Source organism: Salvia miltiorrhiza, chromosome 7 (assembly GCF_028751815.1).
Source record: "Salvia miltiorrhiza cultivar Shanhuang (shh) chromosome 7, IMPLAD_Smil_shh, whole genome shotgun sequence".
Lineage (NCBI taxonomy): Eukaryota > Viridiplantae > Streptophyta > Magnoliopsida > Lamiales > Lamiaceae > Salvia > Salvia miltiorrhiza.
Window position 1 is genome coordinate 899,575 of NC_080393.1, and position 23,243 is coordinate 922,817.

General features: G+C 34.9%; 4 protein-coding genes across 15 annotated transcripts in view; all 4 read right to left on the bottom strand.

Moving 5' to 3' along the window:
• Nucleotides 1–52: 52 nt before the first annotated feature.
• LOC130991334 (F-box/LRR-repeat protein At3g03360-like) lies at nt 53–2,960 on the bottom strand. 2 transcript variants are annotated; one of them, XM_057915472.1, is made up of 3 exons: nt 2,587–2,960; nt 1,537–2,493; nt 53–740 (listed from the first exon to the last, which is right to left on the bottom strand). In XM_057915472.1, exons 2-3 carry the CDS (start codon nt 2,491–2,493, stop codon nt 216–218), a joined length of 1,482 nt encoding a protein of 493 aa, XP_057771455.1. In that variant the 5' UTR covers nt 2,587–2,960; the 3' UTR covers nt 53–215. The 2 variants fall into 2 exon arrangements, with proteins under 2 accessions (XP_057771455.1, XP_057771454.1); XM_057915471.1 differs by having other exon boundaries at nt 1,537–2,960.
• Nucleotides 2,961–4,608: 1,648 nt separating this feature from the next.
• The window catches only part of LOC130991337 (putative F-box protein At1g49610), a 29,477-nt gene continuing 10,842 nt past the window's right edge, over nt 4,609–23,243 (bottom strand). For 2 of the 8 annotated variants that reach the window (XM_057915485.1, XM_057915483.1), the window contains one exon: nt 21,240–22,001. In XM_057915485.1, coding sequence (XP_057771468.1) covers nt 21,534–22,001 — 468 coding nt within the window. In that variant the 3' untranslated portion in view covers nt 21,240–21,533. Of the gene's footprint in view, nt 5,366–5,878; nt 6,871–6,978; nt 7,137–11,736; nt 12,475–12,989; nt 13,934–14,041; nt 14,238–21,239; nt 22,002–23,243 lie in introns of those variants that run through there. The other 6 variants (XM_057915480.1, XM_057915488.1, XM_057915479.1 and 3 more) reach the window with 6 other exon arrangements.
• The window catches only part of LOC130991342 (F-box/LRR-repeat protein At3g26922-like), a 29,675-nt gene continuing 14,534 nt past the window's right edge, over nt 8,103–23,243 (bottom strand). Inside the window, exons 1-4 of one of the 3 annotated variants that reach the window (XM_057915500.1) lie at nt 10,167–10,623; nt 9,124–10,087; nt 8,721–8,811; nt 8,103–8,607 (exon numbers count right to left, since the gene is read on the bottom strand). In XM_057915500.1, coding sequence (XP_057771483.1) covers nt 8,603–8,607; nt 8,721–8,811; nt 9,124–10,044 — 1,017 coding nt within the window. In that variant the 5' untranslated portion in view covers nt 10,045–10,087; nt 10,167–10,623 and the 3' untranslated portion in view covers nt 8,103–8,602. Of the gene's footprint in view, nt 8,812–9,123; nt 10,088–10,166; nt 10,624–23,243 lie in introns of those variants that run through there. The other 2 variants (XM_057915499.1, XM_057915498.1) reach the window with 2 other exon arrangements.
• LOC130991341 (putative F-box protein At1g49610) lies at nt 17,379–23,172 on the bottom strand. 2 transcript variants are annotated; one of them, XM_057915496.1, is made up of 3 exons: nt 23,027–23,172; nt 18,465–19,402; nt 17,379–18,014 (listed from the first exon to the last, which is right to left on the bottom strand). In XM_057915496.1, the coding sequence occupies exons 2-3, from the start codon at nt 19,392–19,394 to the stop codon at nt 17,544–17,546; spliced, it is 1,401 nt and encodes a 466-aa protein (XP_057771479.1). In that variant the 5' UTR covers nt 19,395–19,402; nt 23,027–23,172; the 3' UTR covers nt 17,379–17,543. The 2 variants fall into 2 exon arrangements, with proteins under 2 accessions (XP_057771479.1, XP_057771478.1); XM_057915495.1 differs by lacking the exon at nt 23,027–23,172 and adding an exon at nt 19,497–19,644.

The following is a 23,243-nucleotide window of genomic DNA, read 5'->3' on the forward strand; positions in this document are numbered from 1 at the left end:
TCTAACTTCCATTCTACAAACTAATATCTGAAGCACTATTTGGGAAGCAAAGTAAGACAAATAACAATCTAAGTTTCATCAGTAGTTTCTTTCACAACAATAAGAAGTTAACAAGTGTGCTGCATATCAAAAGAGCATCAGCTTAATCCAAAAGTGTCAGATTATATAAGCACATATAGTCCCTGAAAGCAACAAAACAAACAAGGAAGCAAAAGTTAAAACAGGACAGTTACGCACTCACACCTAAAATAAGGAAGATCGAGCTCCCAAGCCTCGAGCATACTGCCGTCATTGCAAGTTGTGAGATCTATGGTGCAGTTAATCGAGAATCCTCGCATTCTCAGCAGTTTCTGTGATACCGACAACAAAGAATTTGGTGACTTTATTTCTACCTGGAACCCAATCTTTTCTAGCTTGGTCGCATATTTTAACAAAATCTCAATCAATGAAAATACACCATCGCCTTCAGCCCAAGTAACCTCCACTGTCCTCAACTTGAGAAGAAAGGACTCAGGGTTATTCACTTCAAACTTGAGTGACTCTTTGTCAGAGGTAACTTGGTCATTAGTAACTCGGCGTCGGTCTACTTTGTTGTATTTAAGAACTAATCTTTCCAGCTGAGGGAAAATCTCAAGAATTCCTACTATTTGTTTGTAGTCATACAAACAACATCTAAGATCCAAGGATTTGATATTAGGAAAAGATGAATGCATATGTTTCATTTTCATAATATCGAGAACCTGGTACAACAATAAGTTCTATTAGATTCATAAACCTAGTAAGACAAACATAAAAAAGTCATTGATGCAACAAAGGAAGCATATAAACATCGGACCAGACAAGTTGACATGCAATGAAGTTAGAATGGAACAGGATCAACGAGTTTTCTCTTTATAAATGTTGAATTAATTAATTAACAATAAATGTAAGCCATTGAAGAAAATGCAAAGAAGCCAAACCTTGGTGCAACAGTAGAATAATATGGCGTTTCCAACATGTTGCATGGGTTAAAGATGAGACATTCATCAACAAACACTTGCTATATGGACATCCTATTATTTCTAATGTATCAAGATTTGGGGTCAAGATTCTAAACTACGAAAACACTACGAAAACACAGATAGATCCTTAATATTCAAAAGGTGGTTGGTAATCAATAGCTCTTTCAAATTACCAGACTGAATACTCAAGTTTTCACCTATCTCTGCATATATCAATTCAAGATAAAGACTCTCAATATAGGGATACAAGACAATATTTGGTCAATAAAGGCAAAAAAGGATAAGAGTTTATTGCCTGATAAATGTGATAACCTTAATATAATTGATTCACTAAAGAAGCCACCTATGCAACAAGAAAAACACACAAGCACAGCCACCCCATCGATGCACATTGACATTAGAGTTAAGAGAACATGATCAATAGGTACGCTGAATAATTATGAAATCTTTCAGGCACGATTAGTTAATGTCAACGTACCTGCATTAATTAATAATATAAATGTAAGCCATATAAGACAGTTCAAAGAAACCTAACCTTGACGCAACAGGATGATAATGTGATGTTTTCAACATGTTGGATGCTTGGCAGAATTTGACCAAATAAATATCCAAGAAATTGGTTTGTTGGTAGTAAAGAGCTATTGTACTCAGAGGGGTCGTTAAAGCATCTTTCATCCAAATGATGTAGATTAGGATACCCAAGAGTTGCATGGTTTAAAGATGAGACATTCATCAATAAACACTTGCCATAAGGAATTCCTTTCATTTCTAAGGTTTTAAGATTTGGAGTCCAAATTCTCAGCTCCGTCGTATAAGGAGATGGATCCTCGTAGTCATCATAAAAATGCTTGTTAATTGACAGCTTTTTCAAACTAGTTGATCGGATAGAAAAATTTTCAAAACGACTATCTATAAAAGTCATGATCAAGACTTCCAACTGAGGGCTACCGCAGAAAATTTGATTAATCACGTCTTCAGTGACCCCAAAACCATTGATAATTGTTAAACTCTTGAGATGATTCCAATGCACATTCCCCTTAAATCTAAAGTAACAATTCTCGATCGATAACACTTTAAGCGATGAGCAGGAGTACAGAAACTGTGGCAACCAACGTATATCGTCATCATTACAAAGACATGATTCACGATCTTCTATCACCATATGCAAGTATAATTCTTCGACTCCATATTTCTTGGCAAAACGCAACCACAGATCAACATCCCTATGTATTGATTCCTCATGATCCAATTCAACCTTGAATTTCAAAATCTTTACCCCATCCCAGCGTGATAAAACCCGATGAACGAAGATTCGAAGTTTATCCCTAGTATCAAACTGCTCAATAAAATCATCAAAATAAAGGAAAGGGGTGGTGGTCCAGAGGTCTTTCCAGCGCCTCGATAGTATCGTTGTCCTAACAACTTCCCTCATAGGCAAGAACCAAAATATGTGAAATATAACAGAGTCCGGCAACTCACTGAGTCTATCCATCTTCAAAATCAAAACCTCTGAATCATAATCAACTCAAAATTTACCTAAACAGATTCGGAGCAATAACACATATATCGAATTCTCGAAGATTACCTCAAATGAACCCTTGTTCCCATCGTTTGCTGCAGCCCCAAATTGCCCTCATTTGAGCTAATCAACAAACACAGAGAGCTCAAAAGCCATCAAATCAGGCTGTAGACGAGCTCGAGCTCAGCTCGTTCTAGAAGCGACGGAGGCGGCGGCGAAGTCGGTGAATCTGAAAACATTAATTGACGGAATGATGTGTTTTTCTTTCAGTCGATGGGGTGGAGGGTTGACAATGGCGGCGAAAAGTAGAGAAGAAGAATTGAATGGTGAGGGGATTGATTTCGGGCGGTGGGGGCTTGGGATGGTGCGGTGGTGAGAGAGATGAGCTGAGGATGACTCGACGAGTGGCGGCGGGTTGGAAGGAGTTTTGGAGATACAATTTCGAGTAGGGGTGGCTAAACGGGTAGTGGGTATCAGGTATACCCGACCCGAACCCGATACCCGTGCGGGTTTTGGGTACCCGATACCCGCCTTAGACGGGATGTGGGTCGGGATCGGGTATTTACTAGAGAAGATTTGCGGGTATCGGGTATACCCGCATAAAAAATACTCCCTCCGTCCGCTAAGATTATGACACAATTACTATATCAGACGTCCGCCAAGATTATGTCATTTTCCTTTTATGGCAATGGTCCCACCATTTACCTTTATATTTTATCCTTACAAACACTCTTTATTTACAAAAAATCCACTCTAAATTCAATCTCAACCACACATCTTATAAAATGGTGGGACCCTTCCTCCACTACATCAAAATTATCATCAATTTTATTAAATGTCGTGCCCAAGCAATTTGCCATAATCTTGGCGGACGGATGGAGTAATTAACATATATTTTTATTATTTTATATAATTTGATAATGTAATAAATCCTTAATTGTTATGAATCTGATTTTTGAAAATCTGAAATAAAAGAAAAGTAGAAATAGCCGCTGAAGGCAGCCTGCCCTAACATTGAAAAATATTTGAATTCCCTACGTCTCATCTCCGTAAAGAGAGTTAGATAGATAGCATCCAAGCATACACGCCTTTAAGATTTTTCAAACATCATTAAAATGATGGGACAAGCTCCGATATTCTGATTTTTCCTAGAATCCCATTATAAGATATCATGCCTTCATATTCATTTATTATATTGTATATTTTTTTTCTTCATTTTTTCATAATCTTGCGATTTAAGTATAAAAAGTAAATTTCTACTCGTGTATGAGTTTCAGTCGTTCAGACAAAGTAGCTTTACTGACCAAAAAACGAAGAAGAAATGATGCATGTATGGAAAAATTAGTTTAACACGCGGGTTTGTGGGTACCCTAATACCCGCATCTGGTACCCACGTCGGGTATTAGGGTACCCAACAGTGTCGTCGGGGTCGAGACCGGGTAGGAAAATTTAGGAAATTGCGGGGTCGGGTACCCGCAAAAATCGGATAGGGTACCCGACCCGCCCCATTTAGCCACCCCTAATTTCGAGGGTTTGTGTGTATTTCTTCCACACTTTTGTGAGAGATTTTTTTTTTCTAAAACAATATATGTGAGAAGGTAAATAGTATGTAATAATGTAAATAAATCAAAGTTGGAATTTATCAAAGAAATTACATTGACGATAAAATATAATTCATTTTCAACGCTTAGATCATCAAAATCTACGTTGATTCATTTCGGAGCACTGATCCTAGACAAGGAAAATTTTCATTATGTTTTATGCAGTGCTATTTGAAAAGATGTAAATATATTCTTTATATATATACATTGGCAATTTCTTTTTATATTTTAAAAGTATGATTTTATTTTATAAAATTGTATAATTAAGTTCACATAACTATTAGTTATACAACTAAAACATATGCTACTAATAATTTTCCTCCTAATGAAAATGGTGCCTTAAATATATTTGCATGGGTTTTTAGTTTTTACCCATGGGTGTAGCACTGAATCTATCTCCCCAATATTTTCACAATTTTTCTGTTTTCTAAATTTACACACCAATATCTGAAGCACTTCATCAAGTAGAAACGTTTGGCAAGAAAAATAACAATCAAGGTTTCATTCATAGCAATAAGAAGTTAATCCAAAAGTGTCAAATTGCTCCACTGCCCTGAATAAGCAAAATACAACCCCAAAATGAAACAAACAGGGTAACAAAAACTGAAACAGGGTTGAAGAAAAGTAAAATCTAACTCCCCATCTCGGAGCATAATGCCGTCGTTGCAAAATATTTATAGAAAATGTACGACAAAAGCTATTACCCGTCTAAGAAGACAATCAGCTAGTTACCTGGAGTCATGTGGCATTCCTATGATTAAAGACATAACTTGGTAAGATCAATATTCACAGAAAACCAATTGAGCAGTTGGGGAGGATCTTGGCATTCTCAACAGTTTCTGTGATGCCAAAAACAAAGATTTTGATGGAAGTTGAGGTGGCATGATTCCTTTTACGTTGACCACCATCTTTTCTAGATTGATTGCGTATTTTAACAGATACTCTAAGAATGGAAATACGTCGTCATCCTCATCCCAAGTAACCACAACTGTCCTCAACTGCAGAAAGGACTTGGGAGGATATGCTTCAAACTTGAGGTAGCTCTTGGCATCAAAGTTGAGTGACTCTCGGTTTTCATGCGTCCCGTATCCTCCACTACATACAATAACTAACTTCTTTAATTGAGGGAAACTCTCAAGTAGGCCTACTAATAGTTTGTAGTCACTGAAACAATATCTGAGTTCTAAGGACTTGACATTAGGATAAGAGGAATTCATGCATCTCTTTATCATAGCTCCAAGCACCTAATGTAAAATAAGTTCATTAAATAATCAGCTCACTGAAGCAAACACCAAGATAATAGGCAAGCATTGATTTTTAGAGATGCAACAATGACTTCATCAAATTAAAAGAATGTCAAACATTCCGTATCATTTATGGTTATTACAATACTAACATACAAGTCACAAGCTTGATGCTACAAAGTAATGCATATATAAATTCTAGAATGGATTTAAAAAGGCCAAAAAATGGATAGGAGTTAGTTGCATGATAAATGTGGGAACTCTTATAAGTGGTTCAGTTAAAGAAGCCAATGATGCAACAAAGAAAGCATACAAACACCGCCATGCCATCCAAGCTGAGATTCACAGATTAATTGAAGTTAGAATTACGAGAACATGGCTAACAACTATGCTAAATAAATAATGAAAACTTCATCAATATATTTAGAATTAATTTGATCTCTTCAGCCTCATTGCTACTCTATCAATACATAACAAATGCAAGACACATAAGATAGTTTAAAGAAACCAAACCTTGATGCAACAGAACATTAATTTGACGTTTACAACATGTTGCATGGTTGAGAGAAATTGACAGAACACGTCTCCCAGAAAATCATCCTTGGTAAACAAGCCAAGCTTGGTGTCCATCCAAGGAAAGACACTTTCATTTCCATCAAATTCATAACCGTGTAGACCAGAAAACCCAAGAGTTGCATTGGTCAAAGATGAGATATTCACCAACATACTCTTTCTGTATGGAACTCCTCCAATTTCCAAGGTTTCAAGATTCGGGGTACAAATTCTCAGTTCGGAATCCCACCATAGATCTTCACGAGAACAAAAAAACTTGTGAATCGACAACACTTTCAAACTAGTAGATCGGATACACAAGTGTTCACCCACATCGACAAAAGACATGATCAAGACTTCCAACCGAGGACTACCACAAAGTATCTGGTTAATCAAATGTTCAGTGACCCCAAAGCCATAAGTAATTGTTAAACTTTTGAGTTGATTCCACTGCACATTCCCATATACTCTGAAGTTACAATCCTCAAACGATAACACCTTAAGCGATGAGCACGAGTATACACACTGTGGCACATAGTATATGTCGTCCATACTATCAAAATCATCATCCCAATCTTTTGGTAACCTAATATGTAAGTAGAATTCCTCGACCTCCTTATTCGTGGCAAATTGAACCCACAAATCAGTACCCAAATACATGGACCCATCATTCTGATAAACCGATTTGACCTTATAACCCAAATTGAACTTGAATTTCAGAAGCCTTACCCCATTCCAGCGCAATAAGGCCCGATTAACGAAGTTTTGAAGCTCTCTATCATCATCAAAGTTCATGGCATCATTGTCGAAATTAAGGCAGAGTGCGGTGGTCCAAAGGTTTTTCCAGCGCTTCGATAGAATCGTTGTCCGAACAACATCAGTCATAGGCAACGACCAAAATATGTGAAATATTAACGAGTCCGGCAACTCACTGAGTCGATCCATCAAAACCTCTGAAACATAATGAAGCATCAATGAATGAAATGAGCACCAAAAACTCAGAATTCACCTTTAATGGAAGCAAAATAACACATTGTAGCATAAAAATTCTCGAAGATTACCTCAAGATGAACGCGTCTTCGCTTTCGCGCCAACAAAACCCTTGTTTGAGCTAATGAACTGACGAGACACTGAAGTCGAAAATTAAGGGCCTAAAAAAAGGGCCTTTAAAATTGGTTTTAAAATTTTTAATTACATTTCACTCAAATTAATCTTTTTATTTTTAAAATCGAACATTTTATTAAATTTACAATAATTAAATAAAATGGTATTTGTAGATAAATTTATGTGAAAAATGGAAGAAATGGAATAGTATTTATAGATAAATTTTAGAATAAAAAGGGAAAGAACAACCGTTGCAATGGCTAATTTTAAAAAAATGGACAAAAACAGCCATTGGGATTAATTTAAAGTTTAATTTTGAAATAGCGCGCGCATAGCATGCGTCTCATATTTCTTGATGAAAGCACGGCGTGAGGCTTAAAGCTCGGCACAAGCTAGAGGTGTGGCACTGGGAGGGCGGTGCAGATAGCGGGGCTCGATGTGACGGATAGAGTCCCGTTGTGGATGTTCTAGATAAGAATATATCTTATACACTGATATACTATATGTATTTATTGGTATGTATTTATATTAGGTAGTTTCCTTGGTCTTCATTATTATATTGTAGTCTTGTTTAAGGTTCACCTCAATCAATTAACAAACAAGGATAACGTATCATTCATTTTTGTTAGAGCTAAATTATTAACTCTATTTTATTTATCTAGTTTTATCTTTTTAATTAAATATATTATATTTCAGAGAATATATATCGTTTTTTTTTTGTTGAAGGAAGAGAATATATATTGTTAGATTGCATTTGGTTATGGGCCGGAAATAATTTGGTTATGGGCCAGAGTTCGGGCTCACCATCCTTAATTTTCAAGCTTCAATAGCTCTATAAATAGAGCCATAAAATTGCACCTAATCTATATAGGATGCTCCATCGTGATTATGGTTTTTTTTCCCCCTTTATTAGTTAAACAGAATATTTAGTTGATAACTAAGAAAAGAGGTGACAATTTCAGTTCTCTACTTCTCTTTTGCTTGAATACAACAGAAATCTAAATGATCGACGTTTTACATGTGAAAGAAATGAAATCATTAACAAGTATTTGAAGCCCTAGATTAATTTGACATTGGGAAGTAAAGCAAGATAAACAACAATCTAGATTTCATCCATAACAATAAGGAGTAAACAAGTGTGCTACAAATGAAAAGAGCATCAACTTAATCCAAAAGTGTCAAATTGCTCTGCTTCCCTGAATAAGCAAGTATAATCCCCAAAATGAAACAGAAGACATTAAAATTGCAAACTACTTGAACATCTAAGAAGACTATCAATTACCAGGAATCATGCTGTATTCCTCTATGATTGAAGATATAACTTGGTAAGATCAATATTCACTGAAAGTGAACCGTGCAGCTAGGGAGGATCTTGGCATTCTCAGCAGCCTCTTTGACGCTAAACGCAAGGAGTTAGAATGGTGTGAAGGTGACATGGTTCTTTTTACTCGAAACACAATCTTTTCTAGCTTACTCGCATTTTTCAACAGAAACTCTAGAAATGGAAATAAGATGTCACCCTCAACCAAAGTAACCTCAACTTTCCTCAACTCTAGCACAAACGACATAGGAAGATTTTTTTCAAGCTGGAGGTAGACGTTAGAATCAGTCCGCAGTGAATCACGGTAATCATAGGACGGGACACATTCTCCAACTTCAATGAATAACTTCTTTAATAGAGGGGAAATCTCAATCATACCTACAAATTTAGAGCAATGAAATCTTTGCCGTAAGGACTTGACATTAGGAGAGGATGAATTCATGCATCTCTCTATCATAGCTCCAAGCACCTGTTGTATCAATAAGTTTATAATAAGAGGATGAGCTCATTGAAGCAAAGGATACAAGTTTATCACCTGATAAATGCGATAACCTTAATATATTTGGTTCAGTGAAGAAGCCACTTATGAAACAAAGAAAAACATACAAACACAGACACACCATCCATGCACATTCATGTAATAATTAACACAGCATAATCAATAGGTATGCCAAATAAACAATGAAATCGTTATCAAGCGTGATTAATTAATGTAAATGTTACTTTATGCATTAAACTATAAGAAATGTAAGTGCCAGAAGAAAGATCAAAGAAACCAAACCTTGACGCAGCAGGACAACAATGTGACGTTTTCAACGTGTTGGATGCTTGGAAGAATTTGACCAAATAAATCTCCAATATGGTTCATGGATAATTTGTCACAGTATTCATCATTATACCAATGTACATAAGAATACTCAATAGTTGCATGGGTTAAAGATGAGACATTCATCAACAAGCACTTGTTATATGGAATTCCTTTAATTTTTAGTGCTTTAAGATTTGGGGTCCAAATACTCAGCTCCCTATAAGTAGATGCTTCATCGTCATCATAAAGATCATTGTAAATCGACAACTCTTTCAAACTAGTGGATCGGATACACAAGCTTTGAGCTTTCCATTCAAAAGACATGGTTAAGACTTCCAATTGAGGGCTGCCACGCAATATTTGATTAATCACATCTTCAGTGACCCCAAAACAATTAATAATTCTCAGGCTCTTGAGTTGATTCCACTGCACATTCCCCTTAATTCTAAAGTAACAATTCTCGATCGATAACATTTTAAGTGATGAGCATGAGTACAGATACAGTGGCACCCATGGTACTTGGTGATCTTCCTCAGTCCACGACAAGTCTGTCATCAGACTATGCAAGTATAATTCTTCGACTTCATATTTCTTGGCAAATCGGACCCACAAATCAACATCTCCACCTGATTCGTCATAATTCGCAACAACCTTTAATTTCAGAACCTTTACCCCATCCCAGCATAATAAAGCCTGGTGAACGAAGTGTCGAAATTTATCTGTAGTACTAAATTGTGAATCAGATTTAGATTCATCAAAATTAAGGAAAGGGGTGGTGGTCCAGAGGTTTAACCAGCGCTTTGACAGAATTGTTGTCCTAACAACTTCATTCATAGGCAACAACCAAAATATGTGAAATATAACAGAGTCGGGCAACTCACTGAGTCGATCCATCTTCAAAATCAAATCGTCTAAAGCATAATCTTATCCCTAAACCCTAAAAAAAATAATCTAACTCAAAATTCACCTAAACATATTGGGAGCAATAACAATACTATCAAATCCTCGAAGATTACCTCAAATGAACGCTTTGTTCTCTCGGATGCTGCAGCCCCAAAATTGCCCTAGTTTGAGCTAATCAACAAACACAGAGAGCTCAAAAGCCATTAAATCGGGCTGGAAACGAGCTCGGATCGTCTATTTTGGGCTCGAGCTCGGCTCGTAAAAGGCTCGTTGAGTTGAGCTAGAGAAAGAGCTTGATCAACAAGTAAGGGGCGAAAGGATCCATGGAGGCCGCGACTAGAAGCGACAGATGTGGCGGCGGAGTCGGTGAATTTGAAAAAATCAATCGGCAAAATGATGTGCTTTTAGTTCAGCTGATGGGGTGGCAGGTTGATAATGGCGGCGGAAAGTAGAGAAGATGAATTGAATGGTGGCGGGATTGATTTCGGCCGGTGTGGGGGTGGGGTGCTGCGGTGGTGAGAGAGACGCTGACGACTGAGCGGCGGCGGGTTCGGAATTGGAGATGGAGATAAATTTGGAGGGTTTTGTATACTGATTATTTATACGTATTTTTCTAACATATTGCATTTAATTATTAATTCTAAAAATAATTTGAAATTACAACCGAAAATCCAAAATAATTAAATGAAATAGAGAATTTACATTACATGGTAAAAAAGGTTTTTGAAGATTTAAAAAGAGAATTTCATATCATACTATTTATACCACATGACATGACAACAAAATATAAACAATTCTAATGGACTAAAAGAAAATATTTGAAGATCATAATTACTCGAAATTATCACGTACATATATGATTAAATTAGTAATCAATATATCTATAATATATAAAAAAATATTTAATATGTATCTTAAATTTAATATAGTATAAAAATCATCAAAAATAAATTTAAAATGAATAAATTATAAAAATTTAAACTTTTTATTTATATTTGTGTACTATGGAAATCTTTATTTATTTAATTTATTATGACGAGTAATATTATATAATAATATGCATAATGCTAATTTTCAGTATCAAATAATTTTAAATTTATTTAATAACTATATTTATCATTACACTTTTTAGAAAGATAAAAATTTACATTTTCAAATTTATGATTTTGTTGAGTAACTGATATGGATTATTATACTTTTTTTTAAAATATATTTTGATTTTTTTAATATTTATATTTATTTATTTAAATATATCGTTTAATTTTATTGTTCGTCGTGCATTGCACGAATGAGCGTACCAGTTGAATAAAATAGAACCACAATTGAAAATTTTTATTATGCATTCATATAGTGTTATTTGAAAAGATGTAAATATATTCTATGTATATATATATACACATTCGCAATTTCTTTTTATTTTATAAAAATTGTATAATTAAGTTCACATAACTATTAATTCTACAACTAAAACACAACACGCTAATAGTAATAATTTTTCCTCCTAATGATACGGTGTCTTAAATATATTTGCATGGGTTTTCACCTATGGGTGTAGCACTGATCAATTTGGCCAAATTTCACCCAGGGATGTAGCACTGAATTTATCTCTCCAATATTTTCACAATTTTTCTGTTTTCTAAATTTACACACCAATATCTGAAAGCACTACATCAAGTAGACATGTTTGACAAGAAAAATAGCAATCAAGGTTTCATTCATAGCAATAAGAAGTTGAACCAAAAGGTGTCAAATTGCTATGCTGCCCTGAATAAGCAAAATACAACCCCAAAATGAAACAAACAAGGTAACAAAAGCTGAAACAGGGTAGAAGAAAAGTAAAATCCAACTCCCCATCTCAGAGCATAATGCCGTCGTTGCAAAATATTTACAGAAAATGTACGACACAAGCTATTACCCGTCTAAGAAGACAATCAGCTAGTTACCCGATGTGGCATTTCTATCATCACAGAAAATCAATTGAGCAGTTGGAGAGGATCTTGGCATTCTCAACAGCTTCTGTGACACCCAAAACAAAGATTTTGATGGACGTTGAGGTGGCATGGTTCTTTTTACTCTGAACACCATCTTTTCTAGATTGCTCGCGTATTTTAACAGAAACTCGATAAATGGAAATACTTTGTCATCCTCGTTCCAAGTAACCTCAACGGTCCTCAACTGCAGAAAGGACTCAGGAGGATATGCTTCAAAGTTGAGGTAGCTGTTGGCATCAAAGTTGAGTGACTCTTGCGTTTTATGTATCTCGTATTCTCTTCTATCTTCAAGGACTAACTTCTTTAATTGAGGGAAACTCTCCAGTAGATCTAATAATAGTTTGTAGTCATTGAAACAAAATCCGAGATGCAAGGAATTGACATTAGGAAAAGAGGAATTCATGCATCTCTTTATCATAGCTCCAAGCACCTGATGTAAAATAAGTTCATAATAATAATCAGCTCACTGAAGCAAACACCAAGGAAGATAAAAGGCAAGCATTGATTTTTAGGGATGCAACAATGACTTCATCAAATTAAAAGAATGTCAAACATTCCATATCATTTATTGTTATTACAATACTAACATACAAGTCACAAGCTTGATGCTACAAAGTATAAAAAAAATTGTAGAATGGATTTAAAAAGCCAAAAAAAGGATAGGAGTTAGTTGCATGATGAAAGTGGGAACTCAAATATAAGTGGTTCAGTTAAAGAAGCCAATGATGCAACAAAGAAAGCATACAAACACCACCATGTCATGTAAGCTCACATGCACACATTAATTGAAGTTAGAATTAAGAAAACATTACTAAAAACTATGCTAAATAAATAATGAAAACTTCATCAACATATTTAGAATTAATTTGATCTCTTCAGCCTCATTGCTACTCTATTAATACATAACAAATGCAAGACGCATAAGATAGTTTAAAGAAACCGAACCTTGATGCAACAGAACATTAATATGACGTTTTCAACATGTTGGATGGCTGAGAGAATTTGACAGCACGCATCTCCCAGAAAATCATCCGTGGTAAACAAGCCACGCTCAGTGTCTATCCCGTGAAAGGAATTATATACATCAAAATAATGTAGACCAGACAGCGCAAGAGTTGTGTGGGTTAAAGATGAGACATTAACCAACATACACTTTTTATATGGAGCTCCTTCAATTTCCAAGGTTTCAAGATTTGGGGTACAAATTATCAGTTCTGAATCCCAACATTGATCACCAAGAAGAGTACAATACTTTCGAATCGACAGCACTTTCAAACTAGTAGATCGGAAAGACAAGTTTTCATACTCTCTATCTGCAACAGACAAGATCAAGACTTCCAACCGAGGACTACCACATAATATTTGGTTAATCACATGTTCAGTGACCCCAAAGCCATCAATAATTGTTAAACTTTTGAGTTGATTCCACTGCACATCCCCATAAACTCTAAAGTCTCTAAAGTTACAATCCTCTAACCATAACACTTTAAGAGATGAGCACGAGTATACACACTGCGGCAAACAGTACATGTCGTCAAACAGAATATGCAAGTATAATTCTTCGACCCCCTTATCCTTAGCAAATTGAAGCCACAAATCAATACCCAAACAGATGGAATCATCAAACTCATAACCCGATTTGAACTTGAATTTCAGAACCCTTACCCCATTCCAGCGTACTAAGGCCCGATTAACGAAGTTTTGAAGCTCTCTACCATCATCAAAATCCATAGCACGATTGTCGAAATTAAGGTAGGGAGCGGTGGTCCAAAGGTTTTTCCAGCGCTTCGATAGAAACGTTGTCCTAACAACATCGGTCATAGGCAACGACCAAAATATGTGAAATATTATCGAGTCCGGCAACTCACTGAGTCGATCCATGAAACCCTCTGAAACATAATGAAGCATCAAAGGAATGAAATGTGCATCAAAAACTCAGAATTCACCTTTAATGGAAGCAAAATAACACATTGTAGTATCAAATTCTCGAAGATTACCTCAAGATGAACGCTTCTTCGCTCTCGCGCCAACAAAACCCTTGTTTGAGCTAATGAACAAACAAAGGAGACTCAAAAGGCATTGTAGCATTGCTGCCTAAAAGCACTAAAGTGGAAAATTAAGCTTGGAACTTGGGGTTTTAAAATCGCAAATAGAAATAAAAGCTGCTATTGCATTCTTTTATAGGGGTTTTAATTTACGGTAATGTTCTTTGAACAAAATATATGTCCGCACAAAAATATGGTTAAATATTTTTAAAAGATAAATTTATTTAAAATTTTTGGTTCAAACAAAACAAGAATTTTGTTAGTTTTATTCATTTCTCCTTATTATATTTTTTGTAATTATTTAATAATATTTTTAATTTTTATTATTTTTAAAGTGCAAAAATTACAAAAAAAGTAAAATAATAAAAATTAAAAGAATTGTTAAAAAATTCCAAAAAAAACTACAATATGAAAAAATTAATAAAGCTAAATAAATCCTGTTTGAATTTGAACCAAAGATTATAAATAAATCAAGTTTTTTAAATTTATGACCTTTTTTTATCAGAATAAATTTTGTCCAAATAACACTTCCATTTAATTTATTCTGTCACCAACCAAAACCATTGGCAGATTACCATTTTATCTCTCTTAATTAATACCTTCTCATCAAAAGCGAGGTGGATATTTTTGTGATATTGGAGTAATTACTAATAGCATCCACTTAAGAGCTACTACTTTATAAGAAGGGACTTTAAAATTGGTTTGAAAATTTTTATTTTTATTTTATTCAAATTGATTTCTTCATTTTTGAAATCAAACATTTTATTAAGTTTTAAATTTAAACATTACAATGATTAAAACAAAATATATTAATAAAAAAATATTACAATAATTAAATAAAATGAAGAGTTGGAAGAGGAGTGGGAAGAAGAAGACATTGTTAAAGGAGGAGAATGATAGAAAATGAGTAGTGAGAATTGATGTGAAAAATAGCAGAAATGAAATACTCAATAGATCAATTTTAGAATAAAAAAAAGTGAAACAACCGTTGCATGACTAATTAAAAGAAATCGACAGAAAGAGCCATTGGGATCAATTTAAAATTTAATTTTAAAATGGTGTGCACATAGGTTGAGCCTCATATTTCTAGACGAAAGTCTGACGTGAGGCTTAAAGCTCGGCACGAGCTTGAGGTGCGGCACTGGGAGGGCAGTGCGGATAGTGGGGCTCGATGTAGCAGGTAGAGTCCCGTTGTGGCCCTTGTGGATGCTCTAAATAAAAATATATAGTGTATTTATATTAGGTAGCTTCCTTAAGGTGTAGTCTTCATTATAATACCGCAGTCTTGTTTAAGGTTCACCTCAATCAATTAACGAACAAGGATAATGTATCATTCATATTCGTTAGAGCTAATTTATTAACTCTATTTTATTTGTATAGGTTTGTCTTTTTTATTAAATATATTATATTTCGGACAATATATATTGTTAGTTTGCATTTGCAACATATTAATTTGGTTATGGCCGGAAATAATTTGGTTATGGGCCGTTATTTGGGCTCACCATCCTTAGGCGTGTTTGTTAGGGGTTACAAGGGGGTATTAGCTTATTTATCTCCCCTAAATATGTTGTTTGATAGGCTTCACCACTAATGTTCCAGGCCCGCAGTAAATGGGAAGCCCGCACCAAAGTCACTATTCCACTTAGAAAAGTCATCCCTCCAAGACCCCCAGTTCAATTATATTTTTTGAACAGTGATTTAGATTAGTTTTTCCGTTGACCATTTTATCCCTCAACCTACTTCAACAAAACCAACAAATTCCCAGCGTTCATGGAGCAGTATCGGAATAGGGATCTCTGTATCAAGCAAGAACTTTCTCTCTCTAATTGCAAGTCGACGAGAGAGAAAGAAATGCAGGTGCACCAATTTTATATGCATATATAAGTACATGGATGTGGATGTGTAAGTCAATTTTCTCGCAGAAGAAGACGCCCTAAGATTTGGGGCTAAAGATTCAATTTTGTTGGGGTATTGTTAAATATATCTTTTTTCATTTGACTTTTATGCAAGTATGGATATTTTAGCTATTCGAAGCTCACAGGTGGATTTAGGAATAAATTTGATGCTGGGCTGTTTAGTTTTAGCAAGAATTTGGGTGCCAAAATCTGCAATTTGAAGAACAATAATTCAAAAACGTGTTGCTTCATTCACAATCAAAGCTTGAAATGGCCTTCAAATTATGCTGTGGACTTCACTCTCAGAGCCTCTGCTACTGCTCAAATTGCAGATGATGTCAATTGTGAGAAAGCTCCAATAGCATGAGGTTGATGGGATGAGATCAAGTTATTCGTTGGTCTTCCAGTATTCAGCGACCTTCACAGCTTGGTAGGCGGTAATTTTTGCTTAATTTTCTCCCAATTATGTGAAGGGTTCATCGGATAATTTGAGAATTAAGTGGAGGGTAGTATGGTAATTTCACCAGATATACTATTACTTAGACAATGTTATTAAAAATATGTATAGATTATATGCATTTTAGTAGAACCTATCAAACATCCAAAACAAGTTATACATACATTATTTATTAGCTATCAAACAAAAGATTAAATAATTAAACTCATAAAAGTTGGATTAATTATCTCTATATAATTAATATCTTCATTTTTATATCACACTATCAAACTCGCCCTTAATTTTCAAGTTTCAATAACTCTATAAATAGAACCCAAAAATTGCACCAAATAAAACCCCAAACACGTTTCTATGAAATCTATTTTTTAATGTTTAGAACTTAGAAACCCAAAAACTTTTTTATTCCATGGGCAACTCACTATAAGAAGCTCCATCGTGATTATGTTTTTTTTTTCCCTTTATTAGTTTAACAGAATATTTAGTTGATAACTAAGAAAAGAGGTGACAATTTCAGTTCTCTTTTGCTTGAATACCAACAGAAATCTGAATGATCGACGTTTTATACGTGAGAGAAATGAAATTGTTAGCTTATCATATGAAGCACTAGATTAATTTGACATTGGGAAGTAAAGCAAGATAAACAACAATAGTGCTACTAATGAAAATTGCTCTGCTTCCCTAAATAAGCAAATATATAAAGAAAATTTGAAGACGAAACAAAAGGATATCAAGCTCAGCACATACTGCATTCCTATGAATATGATTGAAGACATAACTTGGTAAGATCAATATTCAAAAAAGTAAATTGTGCAGTTCATGAGGTTTCATTCATAGCACTAAGAAATTCATCCAAAAGTGTCGAACTGCTCTACTGCCCTGAATAAGCAAAATACAACAACAAAATGAAACAAACAAGGTAACAAAAACTGAAACAGGGTTAAAGAAAACTAAAATCCAACTCCCCATCTCCGAGCATAATGCCGTCATTGCAAAATATTTACAGAAAATGTACGACAAACGCTATTACCCGTCCAAGTAGACAATCAGCTAGTTACTTGGAGTCATGTGGCATTCCTATGATTAAAGACATAACTTGGTAAGATCAATATTCACAGAAAATCAATTGAGCAATTGTGGAAGATCTTGGCATTCTCAGCAGCTTCTGTGATGCCCGAAACAAAGATTTTGATGGACGTTTAGGTGGCATGATTCCTTTTACTTTGAACACCATCTTTTCTAGATTGCTCGCGTATTTTAACAGAAACTCTAAAAACGGAAATACATCGTCATCCTCATCCTCATCCCAAGTAACCTCAACTGTCCTCAACTGCAGAAAGGACTCGGGAGGATATGCTTCAAACTTGAGGGAGCTCTTGGCATCAAAGTTGAGTGACTGTTGTTTTTCATGTATCTCGTTTCCTACTTTATATTCAAGGACTAACTTCTTTAATTGAGGGAAACTCTGAAGTAGACCTACTAATAGTTTGTAGTCATTGAAACAAAATCCAAGATGCAAGGACTTGACATTAGGAAAAGAGGAAGTCATGCATCTCTTTATCATAGCTCCAAGCACCTGATGTAAAATAAGTTCATAATAATAATCAACTCACTAAAGCAAACACCAAGTAAGATAAAAGGCAAGCATTGATTTTTAGGGATGCAACAATGACTTCATCAAATTAAAAGAATGTCAAACATTCCATATCATTTATAGTTATTACAATGCTAACATACAAGTCACAAGCTTGATGTTACAAAGTAATGCATATATATAAATTCTAGAATGGATTTAAAAAGGATAGGAGTTAGTTGCATGATGAAAGTGGGAACTCTAATATACGTGGTTCACATGCACACACTAATTGAAGTTAGAATTAAGAAAACATGACTTAACAACTATGCTCAATAAATAATGAAAACTTCATCAACATATTTAAAACTAATTTGATCTCTTCAGCCTCATTGCTACTCTATTAATACATAACAAATGCAAGACGCATAAGATAGTTTAAGGAAACCGAACCTTGATGCAACGGAACATTAACGTGACGTTTTCAACATGTTGGATGGTTGAGAGAATTCGACAGAACATGTCTCCCAAAAAATCGTCCAGGGTAAACAAGCCACGCTCGGTGTCCATCCCAGGAAAGTCCGAATCATATTCATCAAAACCGTGTAGACCAAAAAATCCAAGAGTTGCGTGGGTTAAAGATGAGACATTCACCAACAGACACTTTTTATGTGGAACTCCTTTAATTTCCAAGGTTTCAAGATTTGGGGTACAAATTCTCAGTTCTGAATCCCAACATGGATCACCGGGAAAATATAAAGACTTGTGAATCGACAGCACTTTCAAACTAGTAGATCGTATACACAAGTTTTCACCTCTATCTACAAAAGATAAGATCAAGACTTCCAACCGAGGACTACCATATAATATTTGGTTAATCACATGTTCAGTGACCCCAAAGCCATCAATAATTGTTAAACTTTTGAGTTGATTCCACTGCACATCCCCATAAACTCTAAAGTTACAATTCTTAAATGATAACACTTTAAGCGATGAGCACGAGTGTAGACACTGCGGCAACCAGTATATGTCGTCAAACAGAATAATATCTAAGTATAATTCTTCGACCTCCTTATCCTTGGCAAATTGAACCCAAAAATCAATACCCACATACATGGACTCATCAAACTCATAACCCGATTTGAACTTGAATTTCAGAACCCTTACCCCCTTCCAGCGCAATAAGGCCCGATTAATGAAGTTTTCAAGCTTTCTATCATCTCCAAATTCCATAGCACCATTGTCGAAATTAAGGTATGGTGCAGTGGTCCAAAGGTTTTTCCAGCGCTTCGATAGAATCGTTGTCCTAACAACATCAGTCATAGGCAACGACCAAAATATGTGAAATATTATCGAGTCCGGCAACTCACTGAGTCGATCCATGAAACCCTCTGAAACATAATGAAGCATCAAAGGAATGAAATGTGCATCAACAACTCAGAATTCACCTTTAATGGAAGCAAAATAGCACATTGACAAGATTACCTCGAGATGAACGCTTCTTCATTCTCGCGCCAACAAAACCCTTGCTTCAGCTAATGAACATAACACACGACACTGAAAAGGCATTTAAGTTGAAAATTTAAGCGTTGGATAGCAGATGATAAGACGGCAAATCCAAGTAAAAGATACTCCCTCCGTCCACGAAATGAGTACCCATTTGAGGGTGGCACGGGTTTTAAGAAATTGATTAAGTGTGTGTGAGTGGAATAAGGGGCCCACTTTTATTGTGAGTGGGTTGTGTGGGGTACACTTACCAAAAAAGGAAATGAGTACTCATTTGGTGGACGGACTAAAAAGGAAATATGGATACTCATTTCGTGGACGGATGGAGTATTACGTATTGCAGAAATTTGATGATGAGATTCTTTTTGTAAAATTCTTTTATAGGGAGTATTATTTTATTTGATAAAATATAAATATAATATTTATTACATTTAATTTTTCAATTAACAATTTGATCTATTTAATTTTTTAATTCTATTATTTATCTCTTACCACGATTAATTAGAAAGAATTGGTAAGACCGAAAGAGTATAATTTATTGATATATATCACATAAATTTAGTGTAATATCTAATGAATTAATATATTCTTATAAATATAGTAAGGGTGTGTTTACTTTGATAGAAAAGATTAGAAAAAATATATTTTCCATCATTTTCACATGTTTCCTATGATGGATAATTTTCTCCGGTCAGACTGGAAAATTTATTCGGGCAGCCCCTTTTCACTCCTTTTATCACAAATGTTGGATAATATTATGCTATTTGGCAGATCTGATCACCTACCCACCGTGGGCAAACATAATGTGCCCACCACTGATGTGGCAATTGTAATTAGAGTAAGATAATTTTAATTAGAGTAAGATTTATTAATTCTCCTTCCTAATTAACATTGCCACATCAGTGGTGGACACGTTATGTTTGCCCACGGTGGGTAGGTGATCGGTTCTGTGCTATTTGGAGGGTGTGAAAATATTTTCCAACATTTCAATTTGTTTATCCATCTATTTTTAACAAAGTAAACACATGATAAAAAAAAGGAGAAAAAGATAATATTATCTCACCTTTTCTTATCCATCCTTTTAAATGAAAATTTTACTACCAAAGTAAACACACCCTAATATGTAAAATAACTTTAAAATAAAAATACAATAGGAATAAAATAGGGCATCCACATATTATGTCTAAAGCTCTTTTTATATATTACTATTGATACATTACATTTAAGAGAATATATATTGTTAGTTTGCATTTGCAACATATATTAATTTGGTTATGGGCCGGAGTTTGGGCTCACCATCCTTAATTTTTTAATGTTTTGAAACTCACTATAAGAAGCTCCATCGTGATTATGTTTTTTTTCCCTTTATTAATTTAACAGAATATTTAGTTGATAAGTAAGAAAAGAGCTGCCAATTTCAGTTCTCTTTTGTTTGAATACCAACAGAAATCTAAATGATCGACGTTTTATAAGTGAGAGAAATGAAATTGTTAGCTATCATATGAAGCACAAGATTAATTTGACATTGGGAAGTAAAAGCAAGATAAACAACAATCTAGATTAACAAGAGTGCTACTAATGAAAATTGCTCTGCTTCCCTAAATAAGCAAATATATAAAGAAAATTTGAAGACGAAACAAAAGGATATCAAGCTCAGCACATACTACATTCCTATGATTGAAGACATAGCTTGGTAAGATCAATATTCAAGAAAGTAAATTGTGCAGTTCACGAGGTTTCATTCATAGCACTAAGAAATTCATCCAAAAGTGTCGAACTGCTCTACTGCCCTGAATAAGCAAAATACAACAACAAAATGAAACAAACAAGGTAACAAAAACTGAAACAGGGTTAAAGAAAAGTAAAATCCAACTCCCCAGATCGGAGCATAATGCCGTCATTGCAAAATATTTACAGAAAATGTACGACAAACGCTATTACCCGTCCAAGAAGACAATCAGCTAGTTACTTGGAGTCATGTGGCATTCCTATGATTAGAGACATAACTTGGTAAGATCAATATTCACAGAAAATCAATTGAGCAGTTGGGGAGGATCTTGGCATTCTCAGCAGTTTCTGTGATGCCCGAAACAAAGATTTTGATGGACATTTAGGTGGCATGATTCCTCTTACTCTGAACACCATCTTTTCTAGATTGCTCGCATATTTTAACAGAAACTCTAAAAACGGAAATACTTCGTCATCCTCATCCTCATCCCAAATAACCTCAACTGTCCTCAACTGCAGAAAGGACTCGGGAGGATATGCTTCAAACTTGAGGGAGCTCTTGGCATCAAAGTTGAGTGACTCTTGGTTTTCATGCATCCAGAATCCTACTATACAATTAAGGACTAACTTCTTTAATTGAGGGAAACTCTCAAGTAGACCTACTAATAGTTTGTAATTGAAACAAAATCCAAGTTGCAAGGACTTGACATTAGGAAAAGAGGAATTCATGCATCTCTTTATCATAGCTCCAAGCACCTGATGTAAAACAAGTTCATGATAATAATCAGCTCATTGAAGCAAACACCAAGTAAGAAAAAAAGGCAAGCATTGAGTTTTAGGGATGCAACAATGACTTCATCAAATTAAAAGAATGTCAAACATTCCATATCATTTATGGTTACTGGTTATTACAATACTAACATACAAGTCACAAGCTTGATGCAACAAAGTAATGCGTATATAAAAATTCTAGAATGGATTTAAAAAGCCAAAAAAGGATAGAAGTTAGTTGCATGATGAAAGTAGGAACTCTGATATAAGTGGTTCAGTTAAAGAAGCCAATGATGCAATAAAGAAAACATACAAACACCGCCATGCCATCCGAGCTGACATGCACAGATTAATTGAAGTTAGAATTAAGAAAACATGACTAACAACTATGCTAAATAAATAATGAAAACTTCATCGACATATTTAGAATTAATTTGATCTCTTCAGCCTCATTGCTACTCTATTAATACATAACAAATGCAAGACACATAAGATAGTTCAAAGAAACCGAACCTTGCTGCAACAGAACATTAATGTGACGTTTTCAACATGTTGGATGGTTGAGAGAATTCGACAGAACGCGTCTCCCAGAAAATCGTCCCGGGTTAACAAGCCACGCTCGGTGTCCATCCCAGGAAAGTCCGTACCATCATCTGATTCATCTCCATCAATACGATGTACACCAAAAAACGCAAGAGTTGCATGGTTTAAAGATGAGATATTCACCAACTGATACTTTTTATATGGATCTCCTTTAATTTCCAAGGTTTCAAGATTCGGGGTACAAATTCTCAGTTCCGAATCCCAAAAACAAAACTTGTCAATCGACAGCACTTTCAAACTAGTAGATCGGATACACAAGTTTCCACCTCTATCTACAAAAGACAAGATCAAGATTTCCACCTCTGAAACATAATCAAGCATCAATGAATGAAATGCGCATCGAAATTTTACCTTAAACTTAATGGAAGCAAAATAACACATTGTGGTAGCAAATTCTTTTAGATTACCTCAAGATGAACGCTTCTTCGCTCTCGCGCCAACAAAACCCTTGTTTGAGCTAATGAACAACAAACACACGAGACTGACAAGACATTGAAGACTTGAAGTTGAAACTTAAGCGTTGGATAGCAGATGTTAAGACGGCAAATCCAAATAAAAGATACTCACTCCCTCCACCAAAAAGAGTTACATTTGGAGTTCGACACGAATTTTAGATAAATTGTT

Bases quoted from the DNA above. Each gene is read 5' to 3' on its own strand.
- LOC130991334 (XM_057915472.1), bottom strand. From the start codon at position 2,493: ATGGATAGACTCAGTGAGTTGCCGGACTCTGTTATATTTCACATATTT. The intron at 741-1,536 runs GTTAGGTTTCTT...TTGTTGTACCAG, and splicing joins TATCATCCTGTTGCGTCAAG to GTTCTCGATATTATGAAAAT.
- LOC130991341 (XM_057915495.1), bottom strand. From the start codon at position 19,518: ATGAAGAAGCGTTCATCTCGAG. The intron at 19,403-19,496 runs GTAATCTTGTCA...ATTATGTTTCAG, and splicing joins GAAGAAGCGTTCATCTCGAG to AGGGTTTCATGGATCGACTC. The intron at 18,015-18,464 runs GTTCGGTTTCCT...ATTTTACATCAG, and splicing joins TAATGTTCCGTTGCATCAAG to GTGCTTGGAGCTATGATAAA.